This window comes from Hippichthys cyanospilos, chromosome 11 (assembly GCF_059441005.1).
Source record: "Hippichthys cyanospilos isolate Australia breed blue-spotted pipefish chromosome 11, RoL_Hcya_1.0, whole genome shotgun sequence".
NCBI classification, from domain to species: Eukaryota; Metazoa; Chordata; class Actinopteri; order Syngnathiformes; family Syngnathidae; genus Hippichthys; species Hippichthys cyanospilos.
Window position 1 is genome coordinate 2,654,517 of NC_142379.1, and position 22,336 is coordinate 2,676,852.

Here is a 22,336-nt window from a genome sequence, read left to right on the forward strand (position 1 = left end):
GGTTCATTTAAATTTTCTATTGTAATATATACATATAAATGCGTTTGTCTATATTAGCCTCGGTAAAAGTGCACACTTTGTCATAAATACGTACACAGTACTCGCGCAAGGTTAGTAATATCCAAATGTGCAAGGAAACATAAAAGACGAAGACAAAACACACATGAAACGATTTGAACCTTGAGACAGATTCAAACTGCTGACCTCCACAAAATCGCCTCTTCCCACGTTCCCTCGCCCGTCCGCCAGATGGCGTCAGAGCGCTTCCGTCCGCTTCCAAGCGCTCGCCTACGTCACGTCCCGTTGGCACAATGAGAAGACTGTGTTGCCTCCCACGGCCGCTGTCAATGGACTGTTTGAGAAGGAGAGCGGAAAGAACGACAAGTCCGAGTGGATTCCGTCTACTTTTCGACGTCTTTTTCTCTCGGACGTTTCTTTCTTTTTTTTTTTTTCCTCGGACATGTCCTAGACGACTTAGTTGTGTCTTTTTGGACTTTTCAAACTTGGGCGCCACTCGTGAGCGATTCTGCCCGATTTTTGTCTTCCGCATGGGATCTTAGCGCTCCACTTTCCCAGCCAGCCAGGAAGCAGCCAGCCAGCCGGACCTCCTCCTCGTCCCCTCGCCCCGGATGGGAGAGGCGAGCCCGGCTCAGTCCGGCGTCGCCGCCGCCGCCGCCGCCGCCGCCGCCTTCGCCCCCATGCTGGCGCTCGGCATGGGCTCCTCCGCGGCCGCCCCGGGCGTCAGAGGCTCGGCGGTGCCGCAGCTGCACAGCGCCATCGTGGAGCGTCTCCGCGCCCGGATCGAGCTGTGCAGGCGGCACCACTCCACCTGCGAGGACCGCTACCGCCGCGGCCGGGCCGAGAGCTCGGACCGGGAGCACGAGAGCACGCTGCAGCTGCTCAACATCGCGCAGCAGGGGCCGGCCACGCGCAAGGGCAAGCAAGCCAGGGCCGCCGGACCCCCGCCGCAGCCGCCGGATTACGGCGGCGGCGCCAGGGGCCCCAACGGACAGCTGAGGGCCACCGAAGGGGACCACAAGATGTCCACGCGCATCGCGGTGAGTCCGGCATCCTGCGCTCAATTTCTAGTTAGTTTAACGACCGAGAGATGGCATTGTGAAGTGGAGTCATCCCCCACTCCATCGCGGGACCTACGTCGCAGACGATTTCCGCAATATAAGAATCCGCGATGTAGAAATACGCCACACGTTTGGTGCTTCCTAATGGTTTTCCATATGGCTTTGCGATGAATGGAATTCATCATTTTCAAAATCAAAGATTCGAAAATTCACTCCAATCATGCAATTGAGAAGGGGCAGAATGTCAACGGTGGGCGGTTCGCACTGACAAAATATCAGGATGGAAATATTTTTTAAAACAACCGACTAATCCTTGCACATACAGTATTTTGACTATTTTTTGCTCATTTTCTCACATATCTAACTATTTTAGTCAACATGGCGTGACCATTCACTTATACGCCATTTGAACTTTGACATGTCAGCACCTGGTTGAAATTTACAGCGCAAAAAATACCGTATCCATTTGTATTTTTAGGCCTGTTGTTAATTGTGTTGCTGAGGAACACGAAGGCACCCAAGCACGTTTAGTCTAAATCAGGTCAGGCAACATCACCATCATGTTGTGTGTGCCAGAAAAGTGCTGAGCGCAGCAAAAGTGGCGCGAGCAGGCAGGAAACGAGCCGCCGGCGTGCCTCTTGTGGAGCTTAATATGTTTTGAACAATATGTGGTGATGGAAGCTACGCCGCAATAACAACGCGGCCGCCTTGCCGCCGTTTTATTAGGGATTCTTGCAAGCCGGCACAAAAGTCTTTATCATATTACACGATGTGCATTTTTTACATTTTACATTGCAATCCGTGTATTTTTTTTTTTTTTTTGAGTGTTTGGCAAAAGGAGGGTCCAAAAAAAGGCTTGTTATTAAATTAGATAATTCATTAAAGTCCAAAGACGTATTTTTTTAAGTGCTGACATTCAATTGGGTTTTTTTAAATTTTATTTTATTCTGTTTAGCTAAAGGCGTTTCTAAAATAGCCTGATTTTAAATCGAGTAAAGACTAAAGTAATCAATAACTTGTCATATCAATTAAGTACTAAAGTAATTAATACTAATCTAAAATCAAAAGTAATCACTGAGTGTATTACTTCATTCCCTGAAGTAATCCATTACTTTTGTACTGTATTCTCTAAAGTCATTTATTCCTTCAGTGCATATGACCTAAGTAATCATTACTCACAGTAATGCATTACTTTATTACTTTATAAGATTACTTTACTTCATTACCTAGGGTAATCCGCTACCTTATTACCCAATTACAAAAGATACTTGATTGCTTAGTGCTTATTCCCTAAAGCAACTGATTACTTTAGTGCATATTAACTCAATTTTTAAAAGGTGTCCAAACTACGGCTTAGGGGCCATTTGTGGCCCTCCAACGACATTGTTTTGCGTTTATTTACCAAGTAATCAATATCTTTATATATTGAAATATGAGTATTTTAATTACTAAAGTTCTTAAGTACTAAAGTAGTCAACAATTTTAGACATGAAAATACTAGTATTTTAATTCCTAAAAATACTTAAGTACCAAAGTAATCAATTACCTTTTGTTCTAAAGTACCAAAAATAATTCATTACCTATACTTTAATCTATAAAGTAATTGATAAGACTCATAAATTAAGGTAAATAAAGTAATCCATAAATTTGGTAGTCACATACAAAACTAATGTTACTTTAGGTGCCAAAAGTAAGAGATTACTTTATATTTTTAAACTCCCCTTGCTTTATTATTATCTTTTAGCCTGTTCATTAAGCTAATAAATAAAATAAATAAAAACATGGGCCTGACGTCTTTTTATTTTTTTGTATGTAGCCTTCAAAGTAAAGAGTTTGGACACCCCTGAGCTAAAGTAATCGATTACTTGAGTACTCCATGTGATACATATCGACTGTTCACACTGGAGTTGTTGAGCGGGCGCAAAGGATTGTGGGAACTGGCGCTGGACAACGGCACTTGGTTGAGAGCAGATTAACAAAGGATATTCTTTAGGAGGGAATTTGAGAAGCGCAGGGAAGGAGCCGTGAAGGGATTTCCCATCATGCTTTTTTTTTTTTTTTTACCTTTGCCAAGCCAGAATTAAGAAGTTATTATTATCACGATTACACTCTCCCCCCCAAATAGAAGAAAAATAAACTTGCATGAAATGCAAAGCCTTAATTTGTTAGCACATTTGTGTAAGCCGTCTTTGTTCAAAAGTGATCAGTAGGAACGGCAACTGTGTCATTTCAGTCATTTACGTCTATTCGAAGGCCTTTGAAAAATAATTTGAGGGCTCCCGCCAATCTATACGGAGCATTCGAGTGATGCTAGCTACTAACACCGCTAGCGTCTAGTACTGCTAAATGCAATGCAAATTATTTACACAAAAAAACAGGCCAAAAAAAAGGCCTCCGGTATTTTTGTCAGAACCCAGGTGCTTGTCTTACACGTGGACACGTTTCACCCCGACGCTATTGTCCCGTTTCATTATCAAGACACGTTTAACAAGCGCCTTGGTGAAAGCCGCGCACGTTTGCGGCTCCGCCGTACGCTTCCTGCACGTGTTTGTCAAAATCAGGCAGGCCTCCTCTGCTTGGTCGACACGTCGGCGCGCTCGCTTTTGTTGTTTCCCGTTCTCGTCCCATGTGACGGATCGGGAAGTGTCCGAGCATGCGGCACGGCGCCCTCAACGCAACCTGCTTAGAAACCTCAAGTCTGTAATGTACTCATACACATATACATACAGTATATTCATATACACATATTCTGATGTGTGTGTGTATATATATATATACGTATATATATATATAATATATATATATATATATATATATATATATATATATATATATATATATATATATATATTTAACAGCCTGTTAATACTCCATATAGATAGATAGATAGATAGATAGATAGATTTAACAGCTTGTTAATACTCGATCTAGATAGATGGATAGATAGGTTTAACAGCCTGTTAATACTCGATCTTGATAGATAGATAGATAGATAGATAGATAGATTTAACAGCCTGTTAATACTCGATCTAGATAGATAGATAGATAGATAGGTTTAACAGCCTGTTAATACTCGATCTTGATAGATAGATAGATAGATAGATAGATAGATAGATTTAACAGCCTGTTAATACTCGATCTAGATAGAGAGATAGATAGGTTTAACAGCCTGTTAATACTCGATCTTGATAGATAGATAGATAGATAGATCTATCTATCTATCTATCAATAGATAGATCTATCTATCTATCTATCTATCTATCTATCTATCTATCTATCTATCTATCTATCTATCTATCTATCTATCTATATCTATCTATCTATCTATCTATCTATCTATCTATCTATCTATCTATCTATCTATCTATCTATCTAACAGCCTGTTAATACTCGATCTTGATAGATAGATAGATAGATAGGTGGATGGATGGATAGATAGATCTAACAGCCTAATACTCGATCTTGATAGATAGATAGATACTGTAGATAGATAGATCTAACAGCCTGTTAATTCTTGATCGATCGATCGATAGATAGATAGATCTAACAGCCTGTTAATACTCGATCTTGATAGATAGATAGACAGATAGATAGATAGATAGATGGATAGATAGATAGATAAACAAGACTAATATAAACAAGTTAGTAAATAATTTGCTAAATCCAAGTACTACTCTACTATTTTGTGTAACCCACAAGCAATTTTCCGCCTGGAAGCATCGATTTCTTGATTTAGTGTCCCGTGCATGGCTTCAAGTGGCCTTCACTTGACGTCTGGAAGTTCTGTCGCGTCTTTTTATTGACAGCTGGCGTCAGCGGAGATGCCTGATGGGATTAAGAAGACCATCTCCGAGCGAGCACGGGCGATTTAAAAGACATCAAAACAGGGCCGGCGTACGCCGCCGCAAAGCCCCGGGTTAATCCCCCGGCTCAATTTGGGATTAGCGCTCGTTCCAAGATGTGTTGGAGACACGCGCTCAGGCCAAAATGGCGTCGTTTAATTACTTCCAGGAAATAATATCAATATTCACTTGTAAATTCTTCATTTTTGTTATACTGCCCACATTTTTGCTCTCCCACGTTTCTTAGTCGATTCTACGGATTTTTACTGTTCAACAATTTGATTGTATTGCCTGCATGTTGACAGCCTGCCATGATCGCTGTTCCTACTGATCACTTTTTAGCAAGCTACTTGATTTAAATGTACCGTATCAGCTGACACTTTATACTTTGACGGCGGCTATTGATTGATGATGATCAATCCTTGTGCGGTATTGTGTCCAATTCCTTGACATCAAAGCTAAAGCATTGAAAGAAGACAATAGGGAGCTGAAATTTCACCCAAATGGTGACATGTCAATATTCATTTGCACGCTTCTTTGAGTTCTCACTTCAAGTTCTTTCACATTTTTTTGGTCTTGTTCACAGATTTTTACTGTACAACAATTTATGTGGTCGCTGTTCCTACTGATCACTTTTTAGCAAGCTAGCTGTACTTAAATGCACCGCTTTAGCCGGCACTTTGTAATTTGGCGGCTATTAATGGACGATGCTCAACCCCTTTTATCCAGTCTTTTGATCTTTATGCCAAAGGCATTTCACATCAAGGAAAAAAAATTGAAATAAGACACTAGGGAGGTGAAATTTCACCCAAATGTAGCTTCACTTCACTCGAAGCTCGCCAAGTTCTTCCACGTTTCTTAGTCAATTCCACAGATTTTTACTGGACAACAATTTGATTGTCTTGTGAGAGACGGCGCACACATTGATGCTGACAGCCTGACATGGTTGCTGTTCCTACTGATCACTTTTTATTTTTATTTGGCACTTTATACTTTGACGGCAGCTATTAATGGACGATTGGGCAACCCTTGTGCAGTATTTTGAACAATCTTTTGATCTTTACATCAAAAGCATTTGACATCAAAGGTAAAACATTGAAGGAATACAATAGGGAGCTGAAATTTCACCCAGGTGGCGACAACATATCAAAGTTCAACGTGGCACGACCACGTTGTTATCAAGCTGCCATCCCTTGGCTAAAACGATGTGGAATAAAATGACCCAAAATGGCCAAAATAGTGCGCAAGGTGAATGTTTTTTTTTAATTTAATAACCAACAGATTATTCGATTATTGAAATGCATTAGTTGGAGCCCTAATTAAATCTGGAGTAGCTGCGGTGAACATGAAGAGCTTTTTTGTGGGCTTGTGAATGTGGGCCATCTCTCCAAGCGTGGACATTTGCATTTTCATCGCCGCCTCCTTCCGTTCTTCTGTGGACTCATTAAGATGTGCTCTTCAAAAGATTCACGTGCATATGAAAATGATTCGACACGAAATGCAAAACGCGCATCACGCAAGTTTTCAGACCGGCTTGAAGACCGGACCGGGATTTGTTATTCACTCCAGGACGTTTTGGCTTTTATTGTACATTATCTCCACCAGTCCTACTTTCCATCCATCTTCCACCCCGCAGTGAAAGCGCTCATGTTTTATTCAGCGACCTATGGGACGTCTGCGCTCGTCTTTGAAGCGCGCGCGAGAAAAAAAAAAATGTCCGCCGATTCTGCGTCTTCAAGGAATGCCGTCGCGTTGTTATCTAGGACACGCGGGCCAGGTGCGCGACGGCAGCCGCGCCCGCGGGGATACATTTTGAAAAGCGCGCAACGCTAACAAGGGTTAACGTTTGTTTCTATGGTGCGAGGTGGTGGGAATCACGTGGAGCTAGCTAGCGTGCTAAACGTGACGCTTGTGTGACTCAGTGGCTAACGCATTTGTTGTGATCACTGAATGGGCACATACTTAACAGAGGGTAGCGTAACTTTTGTATTGTTAATTGTTCTTTCTTTCTTTCTTTCTTTCTTTCAAAGTACTTGAAGTATTCTTTCTGTTTACATGTGTTGCACCACCGTCTTTTATTTTTCTTTCTTTCTTTCTTTCTTTCTTTCTTTGTTTCTTTCTTTCTTTCTTTCTTTCTAAGTACTTTTTCTATCTGTATTGCACATCTATCTATCTATCTATCTATCTATCTATCTATCTATCTATCTATCTATCTATCTATCTATCTATCTATCTATCTATCTATCTATCTATCTATCTATCTATCTATCTATCTATCTATCTATCTACCCATCAAGATCGAGTATTAACAGGCTGTTAGAATCTAACATGGCTGGATCTAACAGTTAGATCCATCTATCTATCTATCTATCTATCTATCTATCTATCTATCTATCTATCTATCTATCTATCTATCTATCTATCTATCTATCTATCTATCTATCTATCTATCTATCTATCTATCTATCTATCTATCTATCTATCTATCTATCTATCTATCTATCTATCTATCTATCTATCTATCTATCTATCTCTATCTTTCACAGTACATTTATTAAATAATATTAATAAATGTTTCAGTAAATTTGCCAGAATTAGCCAAAATACTTTTTTTGTGACGATAGTAGTCACCCTAAAGGTATAGTAATAAAATACAAAACTCCTAACAATATGTTTTTGTTCATATAGGCTTCACCTCTGAAATGAAATTGCTAAATATTAGCATGTCAATGGTGTTTTGCATTGTATGCTATCGTTAAGATAAGCGTATTTTTCTTAGGTAACGCAATGCGTTTGTTATAAATAGGTGTAATTCTCTTTGTTATGCCTGTAAAATTCACAGAAAGTTTGATTGTTGACTTAAATCATCTTGATTTGAATTGAGTAGAATTCCACCATAGAGAACTTGTAACTCAAAATTGAGCTAAAAGCAAAACGTTAATCGAAAGAGGGCTTGTATCTTGAAAAACCCGTAGGGTTGGATCATCCACGTGGTCTCCACATCAATAAGTCTAGTTTTGATTTTGAAAGACAACTTTTGCAAGAAACCAACATTTTGGGCATGGTCATTTCTTGTGCGCTTTTCCGGCAAAAAAAAAAAAAAAGTGTGTGTGTGTGTGTGGGGGGGGGGGGGGGGGGGGGGGTGAAGGCCATGACGGGGAGGACCTTGCGACTTGGAGTGTTTTCCTGAAACTGGAACCCTGTGAGAACCGGCATGTTCAGGTGTGACGCACACACACGTCTGTGTTCGTCCTGTTTTTTTTTGTTTTTTTTTTGCGACGTCAGTGGACAATTTTTTTTTTTTTGCATTGGATTTATCTTCAAACGTTCTCACACTGCGTCCACCAGTGCCAGAGTAAACCGGTTTGCTTCTGCCCCTTCAAACGGGTGTGCCGTGGAGGCCATCGCCGTTCCGTCCTACACGCCTCCCTCGGATTCCTTCGCAGCGAAAAAGCAAAGTCCAAAATGCGGGCGAGCATCAGAACAATCGGATTTGGGACTTCAAAAAAAAAGTCCCCTGGCTCATTAAAAGTGAGAGTGGGCCCGGAATGGCGGCTTGGACCGTGAAAAAAAGAGAAGGGGAGAGGGGACGAGGCGAGGCGAGGCGAGAGGCGAGGGGGGGGGCGGCGGCGGTTCTGTTAGATCAGAGTTCAGACATGTTTACATTTCAAGCTCAGGATATTTCTCAGAAGCGCGCCAAGCTGCACAATTTCCCAGGCTCCCCGAGCGGAGGGAGGCACAAGCCGGCTCGCCATTTTTCCGCCTCGTCCAAGCTGCGAGCGTGCAAAGATAAAGTTCTGCTCGGGAAGTCCCCGGCTTCCACCGGTGACCGTGTTTGGGAGCTGTGGAATATAACCTACGCTTGCGTCTAATGATGATGATATGTTATGAATGAAATGATAAATGATCATGTATTACAGTATTGACACTTCTTTTTCTACATGTATCAACACATTGTAATCATCTATCTATCTAGATCGAGTATTAACAGGCCGTTAGATCTATCTATCTATCTATCTATCTATCTATCTATCTATCTATCTTTTAAATATTAAATCCATCATTTCCACATCATTTATTACCTGTCAGTTATATATCTTTTTTTAAAATATCATATACTGCTTATTGCTTATCAATATTATGCAAATTTTACACTAGTATCAGTCATTCTGCATCATCTGAAAGTGTATATTTATTATATTGAGGTGAGTTTGTTCAATTTGGAGGAAAAACAGGATTTGTTTATGATTTGTTTATTATTGTCATTTTGCCGTTCCACGTCATTCAGTATCAGACAATTTCATTTGCTCTTGTTAGATATTATCCACACAATTTCCTCCCATACATATTCCACATCATTTGTTACCTGTCAGACATATTTATTTAAAATATCTTCAGCTATCATTGCTTGCAACATGATGCGTATTTTACACCAGTTATGTTCCACATCATCTGAAAGTGTAGCTTTATTATATTGAGGTAGGTTCGTTCGTTTTTTTTATGACTGCTACCCTGTAATATATAGAATCTGTTTCTGTTATTCTTTGCTCCTGGATTGGTCTCCTCGGGCGACTTTGGACCAAATGGCCCATGAAACCGTGGTCGGGGACCTCTGGTCTAGACAAACAAGTTTCGAGTCCTGATTGAGATGAGTAGGACACAGAATCTCTTGTTTGGCGCCAAGAAGCCGGAGGAGCGGCGGCTGCCATGTTTGCGCTGGGGCCGGGCTGTGGCCAGGTGTCGCCGATGCCGCGCTGCACTCTGGCGCCGGAACGGGCAGGGGAGTGGACCCGATAGTGAGACGTTAGTATCTGTGCGGTGTTCCCTCGCCGGAACGCTGTTCACGTTTTGCTGCCCCGGTGTTTCACTTTTTTTTTTTTCTACTTTTTTTTGCTGACCTTCTATGGAGATTTAAACTGAGAGAAATGTGATGCCTTTATAAGTACGTGGTGCGAAATCCTCCTGCCTAAATCATACTTAATAGTAAACAGCAAAACTAGTTCGTAAAAAACAATTAAAATCAAGTACGATAAACGAAAAAAGGATAAAATATGAATGAAGAGAGTATAATAAAGAACTATATAATAAACACTGGAAAAACATTTATCAAACATAAACAACAGATAAAAAAAAATTGAAAAGCTGGGATGCTGTCCATCCCGATCGACCAGTTGATCGTGAAGCTTGTATTTGTAAAGTGCATGACATTTCCTAAAATGCATAAAAAAGTTTTTGCAATTTTTCCTTTATAGTTTCTACAGTATATTAAATGACAAAAATAACAAAATAAAAAGCACAATAAACAGAAAATATAGTTTCGTTTAAAAGTCACCAAAGCTCATGTTTAGGCCCCTTACAATTTTTCACCACATGCAAAACAAAAGTAAGTTTAGGGACAAGGTTAATTGTCGATTAATTGGTGTAAAATGAAGATGTTTATTAAGTAAAGGTTGGTTGGAGATGCGGAGGAAACCGCGTGATGTTGCTTTCGTTTCATACAGCGGCAGCAGCGAAAGCCGGCTTATTATGGTAAGATAGAGAGAACATTCCTTTCTCACTCCCACTCTCCACCAGCAGTCAGACTCGCTGCCATGCACCCCACCCCACCCCACCCCACCCCACCCCACCCCCAGTTTCCTTCCTGGGTTTTTTTTTTTTTTAAGAGTCCATTGGGTTGTTTTTTTTTTTTTTTTTTTGTCCACATCCGGCAACAAAGGCAGGCCTTATTTAATGCCACAGATTCTGAGTTGGACCCTCAGCTTCAGTGGTGTCCAACGTATGACCCGCTGGTTCCGGCCCTCGAAGTGGAAAAATGAATTGGACTGAACTAGGCATGGGATGATATCAGATTCTGACTGGATGATAACCTTGGGCAAAAATATCACGTACCGTGCCGTACCGCACCGTACCATATCTGTACCATACTGTGCCATACGGTGTTGTACCGCGCCATACCATGCCATACCGCACCATACCACATCGTACAATACCGTATAACATACCATAACGCGCCATACCGCATCGTACCATGCCGTACCGCACTATACCATGTCATATCAGTACCGTGCTGTGCCATACCGTGTTGTACCATGCCATACTGCACCATACTGTATCGTACCGTGCCACGCCATTCTGTACCCCACCGTCATATCATACCGCACCTTACCGTGACATACCGTATCGTAAAATATCGGTACCGTGCTGTGCCATACGGTGTTGTATCGCGCCATACCGTGCCATACCGCACCATACCACATCGTACAATACCATATAACACACCATAACGCGCCATACCGCATCGTACCGCACCATTCCATGTCATATCGGTACCGTGCTGTGCCATACCGTGTTGTAACACGCCATACTTCACCATACTGTATCGTACCGTGCCACGCCATACTGGGCACCACCGTCATATCATACCGCACCTTACCGTGACATACCGTATCGTACCGTATCAGTACCCTATCGTACCATACCATATCATATAATATTATACACATTGCATTTTTTTACGAATTATGTAAATGCATTTTTTTTCCTCCAAAATCGGCATCTGCCTCAAAAAAACCCACGCAAAACAATGTGGTTGATATTTACAATATTTTTCATGTACAAAATGACAGAAAATACCAGTGTATCTTTTCACTGTGATGTACTGTAGTCAGTGGGTGAATGAATTCCCTTGTTAGCGGGAAACTTTGGCCGGCGCCGTTGCAGTCTCATGTGTTTTGCCTAAAGTGGTGGGGGCCAGCCTGTGCGCCAAAACAGCTGGAGTCCACCAAGGAACACACTTGCCAGCTGAGCCGTGAAATGGGCACAAGCAAGGAGGGCTAAAGTTAAAGCTAGCTGCGGCTAGCTCGCTAGTCACTTGCTTTCAACCTGATTGAATTGACTACTGTGCAAAGGTTGCTTCTTGCTACTTGTAAGCGTCGGCTAATGTTTACCGGACGCCCAAGCTGTTGCTCAGGAGACGACTTGTTGCTCTTAATTGGAGAGCGCTGTGTTTGCTTTGACTTAAGGCAAAAATGGCTTTTTTCCATACACCCCTCAAGCTAAAATTACACCTGCTGCTTGGCTTCTCAGCACATTTACACTTTTTATCGAGCTTGATCGATAATAAACCTTCAAATGTTTCATTAAAGAAGGTTGAATTGATCCCGAAATAAATCCCGTGCAAAACGTTCCAACAATAAAAAGGAACTGAAATCAGTTTGATGGTAAACATTGAGTTTGGGCAAAATTTTTTTTGCTTAAATGCCAACTGTTGTTGACGATTATGAAAAACCACAATTTTCAAATGGCCAGTTGCCATAACCCAATTGTTAGTATCACTAATACTAAAATTAAGAAGCCAGTTTTCAATGTATTAAGTTCGATACATCTTTTTAACAAAAGTTCATTCGTTTTCTGGGTTAATTGCCGTATTTTCCGCACTATGAGGTGCACCGGATTATAAGGCGCACCCTCAATTAATGACATACTCTAAAACTTTTTCCATATATAAGGCGCACCGGATTATAAGGCGCACTCTCAATTAATGACATATTTGAAAACTTTTTCAATCACAATATAGTCATACTCAAAGTAATAATAATAACTCAAATAATAACTCTAAACTCTCAATAGCATAATAACTCAATATCAATATGACCTCCTTGTTCAACTGTAAACACAAAAGAAACAGGTAAAGCTTACTTTATCGGTTCGTTCCCCATGTACGAATCCCAATCTCAATATTGATCCATATAAAAGGCGCACCTGATTATAAGGCGCACCATCAGCTTTTTAAAAAAATTAAGGCTTTTAGGTGCGGAAAATACGGTACTTAAGTGAAGCAAAATCCTGTTGGTTAGATAGTTTCATGATTACATGGTAATTCATTTAATCCAAACATATTTGATACCTGTGTTAGTTATTTGGATTTACTGTTTTCTCCACACGGTTTAAGCTCAGGGCGCAGCTTTAGCGGCGACCCACTTGCGGAGACTTGTTAGGTGCTGAACGCAAAGCCCGCAGGCCGTGCTGCAAAACCTCGGCACGCAAGGTGTAGAACTTCACCAAGGTTGGGCAATCTTCATTTGCTTAACGGCATAAGCAACCAGCTAAATAGCAAACTGTGCTTCAACTGCTAACTTTTGCATCAATGAATCGCAAGAAATTGCAGCAAAATTTCCTGTCAATGAAATCATGGACTCCGTGGTCTTTGGTGGGGAGTTTTCTTGTAAGCAAAATAACAAAACACAAAGCCGAGTTTGCTTGCGCCAAATAAGGCTTGATGGCAACGACGCCGGCGGAAGAAAGTCTCAGGACACGAAGCGAGCGGGGGAAAGGCTTCTTCGCTTTTTATGCGCGGCGGCGGCGGCGCTGAGGAGGGGCAACAACTGGGGGGGATGCGGGAAATATTTGACCTCTGAACATTTATCATGCGCCTGATGCTTCCCAGAGGCCGAAAGACAACATCACATGATGCGCTCGTCGTGCACAACGCTTGCTTGCTTCGCCGTTCAAAAATGTTTGTTAGTTAGCTAGCTAGGTCGCTAGTTTGTTAGTTGGACAAACTGTTAGTGTAAATAGCGGAGTAGTTAGTATATATATATATTAGTTGATCAAATGTTCTCTTTGCCCATTGATTTTTGTAGATTGTAAAACCGGAGGGAAAAAGTCACGAGGTGTCATTCTCTGATTTAAAAGCACAAGCTGAGTGAATTAGCATTAGCACTCAGCCCATTTTTCCCATGGGACCTGAAATGGAGAGTAAAGAGCTCTCTGCTGCATTTGCACGCAGTCCATATCCTGCTTCGGAAAGGGGAACCTCCTCATTGGGAAGCCATTAAACAATGTTCGTTACGCAAATACTCGAGAGCGGGCGAGTCGATGACGCCCCGGTCTTTTTTAGGCGGGAGCGTGTCCGTTGCGTAACCCGGCCGTGGCGTTGTTGGCCGGCGCAGCTGCGCGCAAGCCAAATGTGTGGAGATGATGGACCAACAAGCAGGAAACGCTCGCTGCATGCCTTAAGAGTCATCTTTGAAAACAGGAAGGGGAGGTTTTTTTATTTTTTTCTCAGACTTCACGGGTTTTTTCCTGTGGCAGGGATTTGTTTTGTGCTTAGCTGCCTTTTAAGGAATGTTCCCGTTCCTAAAAATAAGCTCGTATCCTTTTTAACGTTAGTAATATAAAAAAAGTAACTATCTTTCAACAAATTAACTTTACATTTTACAGTTTGAAGGTACAATCCTGAAACAGAACAATCGAGTCCATCAAAGTGCCTGAAATTGAATGAAAAGTAAATCCTTATTTCAACCAGAAACATTTTTGAGCGACTGAATCATTTGACGCTGAAAAAAAATCGATTACAACAGCACACGAAAATGCTTCGCGCAAAGATGAACACTGCAACTTACACAAAATAGCTCGCTAATCGCTTCGGTCACTCGCATTTGTGTTAGCATTAGCATCTAGCGCAAACATTAAGGTACCCCAAACTTACAAGTTGCCACGAATTAGCTTGCTAATCGCTTCAGTGACAGAATGCAGAGCACTTGACTAGCATTCGCGTTAGCATTAGTAACTAGCTAGTTTCTTTAAACACCTTTTACCCTGAAGAAAAAAACGATAAAACATGCTGTTTTTTTACTAAATCCAATTAAGTCGTACAAATTTTGACAATGAGAAGCACCACTGCACCACCTGGTGCCATGGATGTGTAATTACACTTTACCCCACGAAAATCTGTTCCCTTGGGTCGTACATCGCATACTAGGCTGGCAATTATTATCGCCGTGACGTCATCGCTTAAAGTTCACTGTTAAACTGAAATTAATAGAAAATTATCCGTTTTTTGATCACAAAAGCCAGCTAGCTAACGCGTATTATTTGTCGGGAGGTTGAGATGAGATGAATTCTGATTTTGTTTCCTGTTCCCTTTAAGAAGTAAGCTTCTCGAATTCAGTGACTTGCCGTTGTCGCTTCCTTGTATTTTTTTTTTTTTTTTTACTGTGGTGCGAGCAAGTTGCAGCTGCTGGTGCGGCGCCGTCCTTCGGAAAATGTCGCGGCCGGCGCTCTTGATGAGAGGTGACAGCGGCGTCAGGAGCGCTTCGCCGAGCCTCGGTTGATGCCCCGCGACGGCTCGTCGCCGCCGGCTAGTTCTCGCTAGCTTAAAACTCGAAGCCAAACCTAGAATCCAAAAACATACATTCGTTGAATAATTGACATAAAAACCAGTTATTTTGTTGATATTTTACTTTATTTGAGGTTTCATCGAAACATTAGCTAGGTAGCTAGCTTTCTTGTCAGATACATGAATGTTTTTGTCGTTTTGTTATTTGGAAGTGAATTACATCATTTGTGATGCATAATTAATACTGTAATATACTGTAAAGAATTAATACACAAAAAAACGACAAAAACATACATTCGTTGACTAATTGACATAATAACCAGTTATTTTGTTAGTATTTTAGTTTCTTTGAGGTTTCATCGAAACATTAGCTAGGTAGCTAGCTTTCTTGTCAGATACATGAATGTTTTTGTCGTTTTGTTATTTGGAAGTGAATTACATCATTTGTGATGCATAATTAATACTGTAATATACTGTAAAGAATTAATACACAAAAAAACTACAAAAACATACATTCGTTGACTAATTGACATAATAACCAGTTATTTTGTTGGTATTTTAGTTTCTTTGAGGTTTCATCGAAACATTAGCTAGGTAGCTAGCTTTCTTGTCAGATACATGAATGTTTTCGTCGTTTTGTTATTTGGAAGTGAATTACATCATTTGTGATGCATAATTAATACTGTAATCAGTTACCTGTATACGTGATTTTTTTTTTTCTTAAATGACTGGTGGCCATGTATGTTAATGTATGCAAATGTTAGTCAGATCACGTATACAAATTCAGTCTCTAGTCGTTACAGCGACTCTTACTAATCGATTCGTAAGATGTTCTGACGTTTCCGAGGACATTTTTCGTCTCTACCTCATCATACGTCAGAGCAGGAGTTCCGTCCATTCCGAGCTTCGCGAAACGTCTCTTTCGGGAGTCTCTAAAAACTCGGAGGTATTCTCGCTTTGTAGTCAAACAAGAATCCTGGTGATTTTCCACTGATCCCCAAATCCGTCCCTTGAGGGACACGACTCCACGTCGTACGTTTGACTCCGAAACAAAAGACTCTCGGACTAATTGGAACGCGGCTTTCTAATCCGGCTCGTCGGGATGACGGCGAACTAATATTTGAATGTGTCTCGCTGAATATTTCATGCGCAGAAACAAAAAAAAAAATCCGCCTTGGGTAAATATAATGCACGATCCCTCTTCAAAGCCGCTCTTATCGTCGCTTCTCGCTTCCCCGAGGTCGACTCTCTCCCGCTCTCCTTTCCCTATATACCAGGACGTATTCTATATTTTTTTTTCCTTCGCCGCTGCTCATCCTTCCCTCCCGGGGGCCGCCTCCACGCCAGACAAGTGTGTCAGGAAGTGTGCGGGGAGGCAAAGTGCTGATGAGGCCAGAAGTAGCCCACCGTTGGCTGCGGTGCCCTGATTAGCGCAAAAAGCACAGCGTGAACCCTCGCGGCGTGTCACGCTTTTCTACTGCTTGAAATTTCACCGCAAATTTAGAATTGGAACTCTAAATAATAGAAATAAAAACGCAAATTGCAAATCAGCCGTATGCCTCGGAAAAGAAAAGTTGAGGTGTCGGTGTGCGGTATTTTAATTCTACACTTAGTTCCCATTGAAATGATATATAATAGATGGAGGTAGCTCAAAAATTGATGACATAACAGCAGGTAGAATTTGGCCAGGTTGAACTTTAAACTTTCAAGTTTCCCACAAAGTTTTGCCTCATTCGTTTTTCAACAGTGCACATTGTCCACTATTTTTTTTTTTTTTTTTTGTAGAAATGCTAAATGGACATTGCTGTCAAAAATTTCTATTTTCGTCAATAACTCATCTCTGTAAGTTTTCCTCCATAAAAATGTACCACAGATAAATACAATTCTTATTTTTGTATATTTGCTGTATAATATATAAATAATATACATTCCCAAATTTATATAAAATTGTATAAAAATACATAACATACATAAATAAAATACAAATCCAATTTTCATACAAAATAAATATAATACAATATGAAAATACAAAAATATAATATATACACAGTAAATAATGAATGTAAATAAAATTTCATTGAAAATAAATGCAATAGGAATAAAATATAATCCTAATTTCATGACCTTTTTAACTAAAAAGACTCATATATATATACATACATAAATAAAATACATATAATTTTTATACTAAATAAATAGTAAATTTAATACAACATAAAATACAAAAAAATATGTAATAAAAATGTAAATAAATAAAAATACATAGAAAAAAATGCAATATACAGTATAAAAAAATTCCTACATTTATGACCTTTGAAAGGATTTAGTATATATTCAAATACATAAATCATTTTGAACACTGAATCAATAAGAAATATAATACAATCAAAAAATACAGAAATACAATTTAAATATATAATACATAATAAATAAAAAATACAATATACAATAGAAATACTACAAATTCCTAAATTCATGACCTGTTTCACTGAAAAGAAAATCAAACTCCACGTAAACGCGTTCATTTGACAAACATTTAGTCTATGCAAGGAATGCCTGAGAGCTTTGACAAACAAAGGTCACAAGAAGGACAAAAGACGGGATGAGTCTCCTCCGCGTCACTGTCCTTGGCGTCCCCGCGAGCGCCTTCGACTACCTTCCTTTTAATAATTCAAACGCCTCTCGCGTTATCAAGCTTTCATTCATCCTCAGAAATTAGACAGTGGCCAGAAACAACGTCATTATTTTTTCAATATATATATACATATATATATGTGTGTGTGTCAAAAAATCCAAAACTGTTCCCAGGATGCGTTGCCAACATGTATCTAGTCAGCATTGAAATATCCACGGCACAAAGTCTTAATTGTGGACGGCAGGGCTCTATTTTTGAGTTTGTGAGGCAGGCCTTGTATCCGGGTGGCTTTTTGCCACACATCCACTCTCCAGTTGCATTATTCATGCCTCACATGCGAGGAGAAGTCGTCCTCTCCAGGAAAAAGCCCGCTGGAAGGAGCCTGTCATTACATGCGTGGCGTGAAGGACGTGTAAAAGAAGACCGCAATGTTGTCAAAACAAGCCCAGAGATAAAAACCCTGCCCGACCTAATTTCACCTTGATTAATCACGCTAGTGTTTGTGGCTATATTTTTTTTACCTTATGAATCGAAAAAAAAAAAAAAAAAAAATATATATATATATATATATATATATATATATATATATATATATATATATATACATACACATATACATATACATACACATATATATACACACACACACACACACACACACAAAAACAAAGGAAGACTGCTTTAGTATCATGGAAAACATTTGAAACACATGAAACACTTGAGTAGTCACCGATATCAAGTACCGATACCACTTGTACTTTAATGTCACGCCCCCCCCCCCCAAAAAGACAGATTTCAAGTATCATGAAATAAATGGCAATTTCCTATTCCGCTAAATTTGTATTCATAAGACTGCTCCAAGAGAGCGGTTAATACTAGTATCGACTGTTATCGCAAGTACCGATACCTTGAATGAGACCAGTTGTCGGGAAAATGCCGATACTTAGCTGGATAGATTGATACTTTAAGTTTTTAATACTTTTTTACGTTTGAGTCAAAAATGGTTAAGAAAATATTATTGTGGAATAGTTAGCACATTTTCCTTTCACTTTTGTTTATATGCAAAGCCTGCTTGGAGAGGAGTAAATAAAAAAAAAGCAAAAACAAAAAAAACAAAGCGACACTTGGAATAAAACAAAAAACTTTCTGTGAAAATGCCGTGAAAATGTTCGGAAAATTTCCTTGACACTATTTATTCTTCAATTAACTCATTCAGTGCCTGGGACGAATTTTCACATTTTCTTTTTTTTAAGGGTCAAGACATTCAATCCCACATGTATAAATGTAATTTTGAAGTATCAGGACATTATTGTCCTTAATGTATTTAAGTATTGATTTAATCCTTAAATACTTACTTAAATACTTACTTGGACTTGCAAAATGTTCTTGCCCCCACTAGTCCTAAACACGACGTTTTGTAAGCGGCCATTTTGTCACTTCCCGTCACAGTTGCTCATGGCTAGGTAATGACCAATCATGGCTGGGATATTTTCTGCATTTGGTCTTGTGACTTTTGCAAGGCGAGCTGTGATTGGTCATCACTCGAGCAACCGTGATGTCGTTTTTGGTTTCCTACAAGTGGCAAAATGGACAAAAATAACTCAATTTTGCTGCTGAATTCATATTCCCGAATCCCATGTTTGGGCTAATTTGCATAAAACATTATTGCTAGGAAAATTTGGGCGTCGACTTCTCTTCCCTTTCGGAATGTAAACGAAGCCAAAAAAGCAAAAAGACAACGGGAGGATGTCTACGAGCCACAAAGCTCCGGTTTGAAACGCAATTTCAACACTTGCAAGTCAGTTATTTTTGAGAGGAGGACGATAACGTCGGCGGGGGGGGGTGCGCAACGGGGGCTTTTGTCTGCCGCTCATCTGCATACATTAAAAGCTTCCTCCGCCGTGAGCCGTTCCATCCCTCTTCCTCCACCGAACTCGTTTACGGCCGCGGCGCTAATCGCACCCGAAAGCGGATGCCTCGTGTTTCCGCGGCTGGTCGCCATAGCAACGCAATAACAGCAGCGCTCCCCGGAGTCGCCGGGCTAAATTGCACTTTTCCCAGTGACGATATCATGTAGATAAATGTTATCTGATCAAGTGCGCCGGCGTGGACGTAAACGCTGTGGTTGTGTTTTCTTGCGCCGTGGGAACCAGTTTGGAGTCTTTCCCGCCAGCTGGCACGCGTTACGCCGAGATGACTCACGGCCCCGGGGCCTCTGGAGCCCGCGCTCTTGTTTGCGCACTCAACAGTTGTTTGGAGCCGAGATATTTAATCAAGGTGAAAACGTCGGCGTGACGCGCGAGACGTGCTCACGCGCGGCGGCAGCCATCGTCACCCCCCCCCCCCCAAAAAAAAAAGTCAAGCTAACAGCAGCGACACTACATTGTCCTGAAATGATGTTCAATTGCTGATTATGCCAAAGAAAGTCTAAAAAAAAATACTTACACTGACATTGTGTTATACGGTTCCTGTTGCCAGCGAGTGGCTAGTAGTGGCTATCAGCAATAGATGCTAGCAGTGTCAGCAGATAGCAGCATTCAACTGCCCCATATGGGCTAGCGAGAGCTAGCGGATGACTGTCGGACTGGATGAAAGTCAAGTATTTTTTAAAAAGGACTAATTATGCTGATGGACGTTACAGCAACCGTTGTCAGTGATTAATGGCGGCTCTCACATTAGCGGCTAGCAGTTGCGAGTAGCACTAGGTGATAGCATCGTTAGCGGCTAGCAGCAGTCATCTGCCCCTACTGGGCTGGCGAGATCTGTCGGATGACTTTACAAATGCAGTAGAATAGACATAAATGACTAAACGGACACAGTTGCCGTTCCTACTGATCACTTTTCAACAAAGCTGGCTTACTAGCAGTGTTAGCGATAGCCTCACCTACGAAGTTTTCATTATTTGTGGCTCAGCTTGGTCAGTTGCGTTGTGAAAAATAAATTGGGAGTAATATTAAGATTTGTCAGTTAATTTTTCAAAAGGCCATAAAATTGTATCCAAAATAATTGTAAAAAGATTTGTTTTTAAGTTTTTACCGTTGTGTTTTTCAGCTTCAAGGCTCTTTACGGCGAAAGCTGGAAGGTCACGCCCCCAAGCACAACCCCATGTCCTGCAGTTTCCCCGGGCAAGACTTCAAGCGAGTTCGGCTGGAGGCCGGCGGCGGCGGCGGCGTTCTGGAGCGGGGTCTGTGCAATCCCGGCTTGGGCCACGCCCCCTCCCCGCAAGCGTCCTCGCTGCACGGCAAGAACTACGTGATGCCGCACGTGTTCGACTCCACCCTGAAGGAGATGAAGAAGGAACCGGCCGAGGTCCAGTCGTCGTGCGGCCGCTCCCGCGCCGACGCCGTCTTCGACTTCAAAGACGAGGGCGGCGGTCAGATCGACCCGGAGCTGCAGGACCTTTTCGACGAGCTGACCAAGTCGGTGCCGCCCCTCAACGACCTGGACCTGGAGAAGATGCTGAAGCAGGACGACGCCTTCGACCTGGACCTGGGCCGCCCCGGCTCGGCCGGCCTGTGCTCCCCCGCGGAGAGGCCCATCAAGATGGAGCGCTCGCCCGAGTACGCTCCCGTCCACGCCGGCTCGCCTCAATTGCGACCGGCTTCGGCGGGGCCCCCGTTGGCGCCGGCCGCCCCCTCGCCGAGGCCCTTGCCTCGCTGGCCCGAGGTCTCCCACGCCGAGCAGCTGAAGCAGATGGCGGCCAACCAGCATCAACCCGGCTCGCTTCACCACCAGCGCCGGCACCACCGGGCGCCGCCCGCCGGTCTGGCCGGCTGGGGCCCCGCCTTCCAGGACAAAGGGGCCCTCCCCCAGCAGGGGCAGGGCAAGGCCCTCAACAACTGCCTTTTCAAACCCAACGGCATCCACCGCGTGGAGATGAAGCCGCTCGGCGCCAAGCCCGCCTTGCATTTGGGCCCCAAGGCTGCGCCGCCGCCCCCCTCGGGGCACATGATGCCCATGCTGACGCAGCAACTTTTACCTCCGGACGGCCAGAACCGGACAAGTGCGCCGCCTCTTTTCCACAATCAGCAGATGGCCTCGTCTTCGGCTCTCCTGCGCGGAGGGCCTCCGCCTTTCAAACTGAGCCAGCGTCACCAGGTGAGGGCGCCAGCTACTGTGCACCGCCGCCCTAATTGTGGTTCGCTATTTACAAATGTCCGCATTTGTTCACCCTCTGACAAATTTGCCGATGTATGACTTGTAGAACTACATCGGTGTCCAAACTAAGGCCCGGGGGCCATTTGACTTCCGCTGTCTGTTGTCTTGCAACCTTCGGCATATACGATGAAATATCCATCTCTCCATCCTTTATTTTGAATCACTTGTCCTGTCCCAGTTATCTTAAGCTAGAACTGGTTGCCAACCAATCGCAGGGGACAGAGACAAACAACCAATCACGCTCACAAACACACCTAAGGAGTGCATGTTTTGGGGAATGTGGAAGGAAACCGGAGAAAACCCATGCAGGCATGGGGAGAACATGTAAACTGCATATAGGAATTGAACACACGGCTTAAACATGTCAGGCAGCAGTTTTCCACCGCACATAATATAAATAAATACTTATATACGTACATGGTGTACTGTACCTCCAGTGCAGTAGGTGGCAGGAGCACTCCATCTACTCTACATGACTTTTTTATTAAAAATGACAATGTAA

General features: G+C 42.0%; 1 protein-coding gene across 1 annotated transcript in view; it reads left to right on the forward strand.

Annotated features, from left to right (window-relative positions):
* The first annotated feature begins 339 nt into the window (after window positions 1–339).
* maml2 (mastermind like transcriptional coactivator 2) overlaps window positions 340–22,336 on the forward strand; it is a 28,635-nt gene continuing 6,638 nt past the window's right edge. The window contains exons 1-2 of the mRNA XM_088427681.1: window positions 340–1,058; window positions 20,728–21,774. Of these exons, the coding sequence (XP_088283807.1) occupies window positions 630–1,058; window positions 20,728–21,774 (1,476 nt within the window). The 5' untranslated portion in view covers window positions 340–629. The remainder of the gene's footprint in view (window positions 1,059–20,727; window positions 21,775–22,336) is intronic.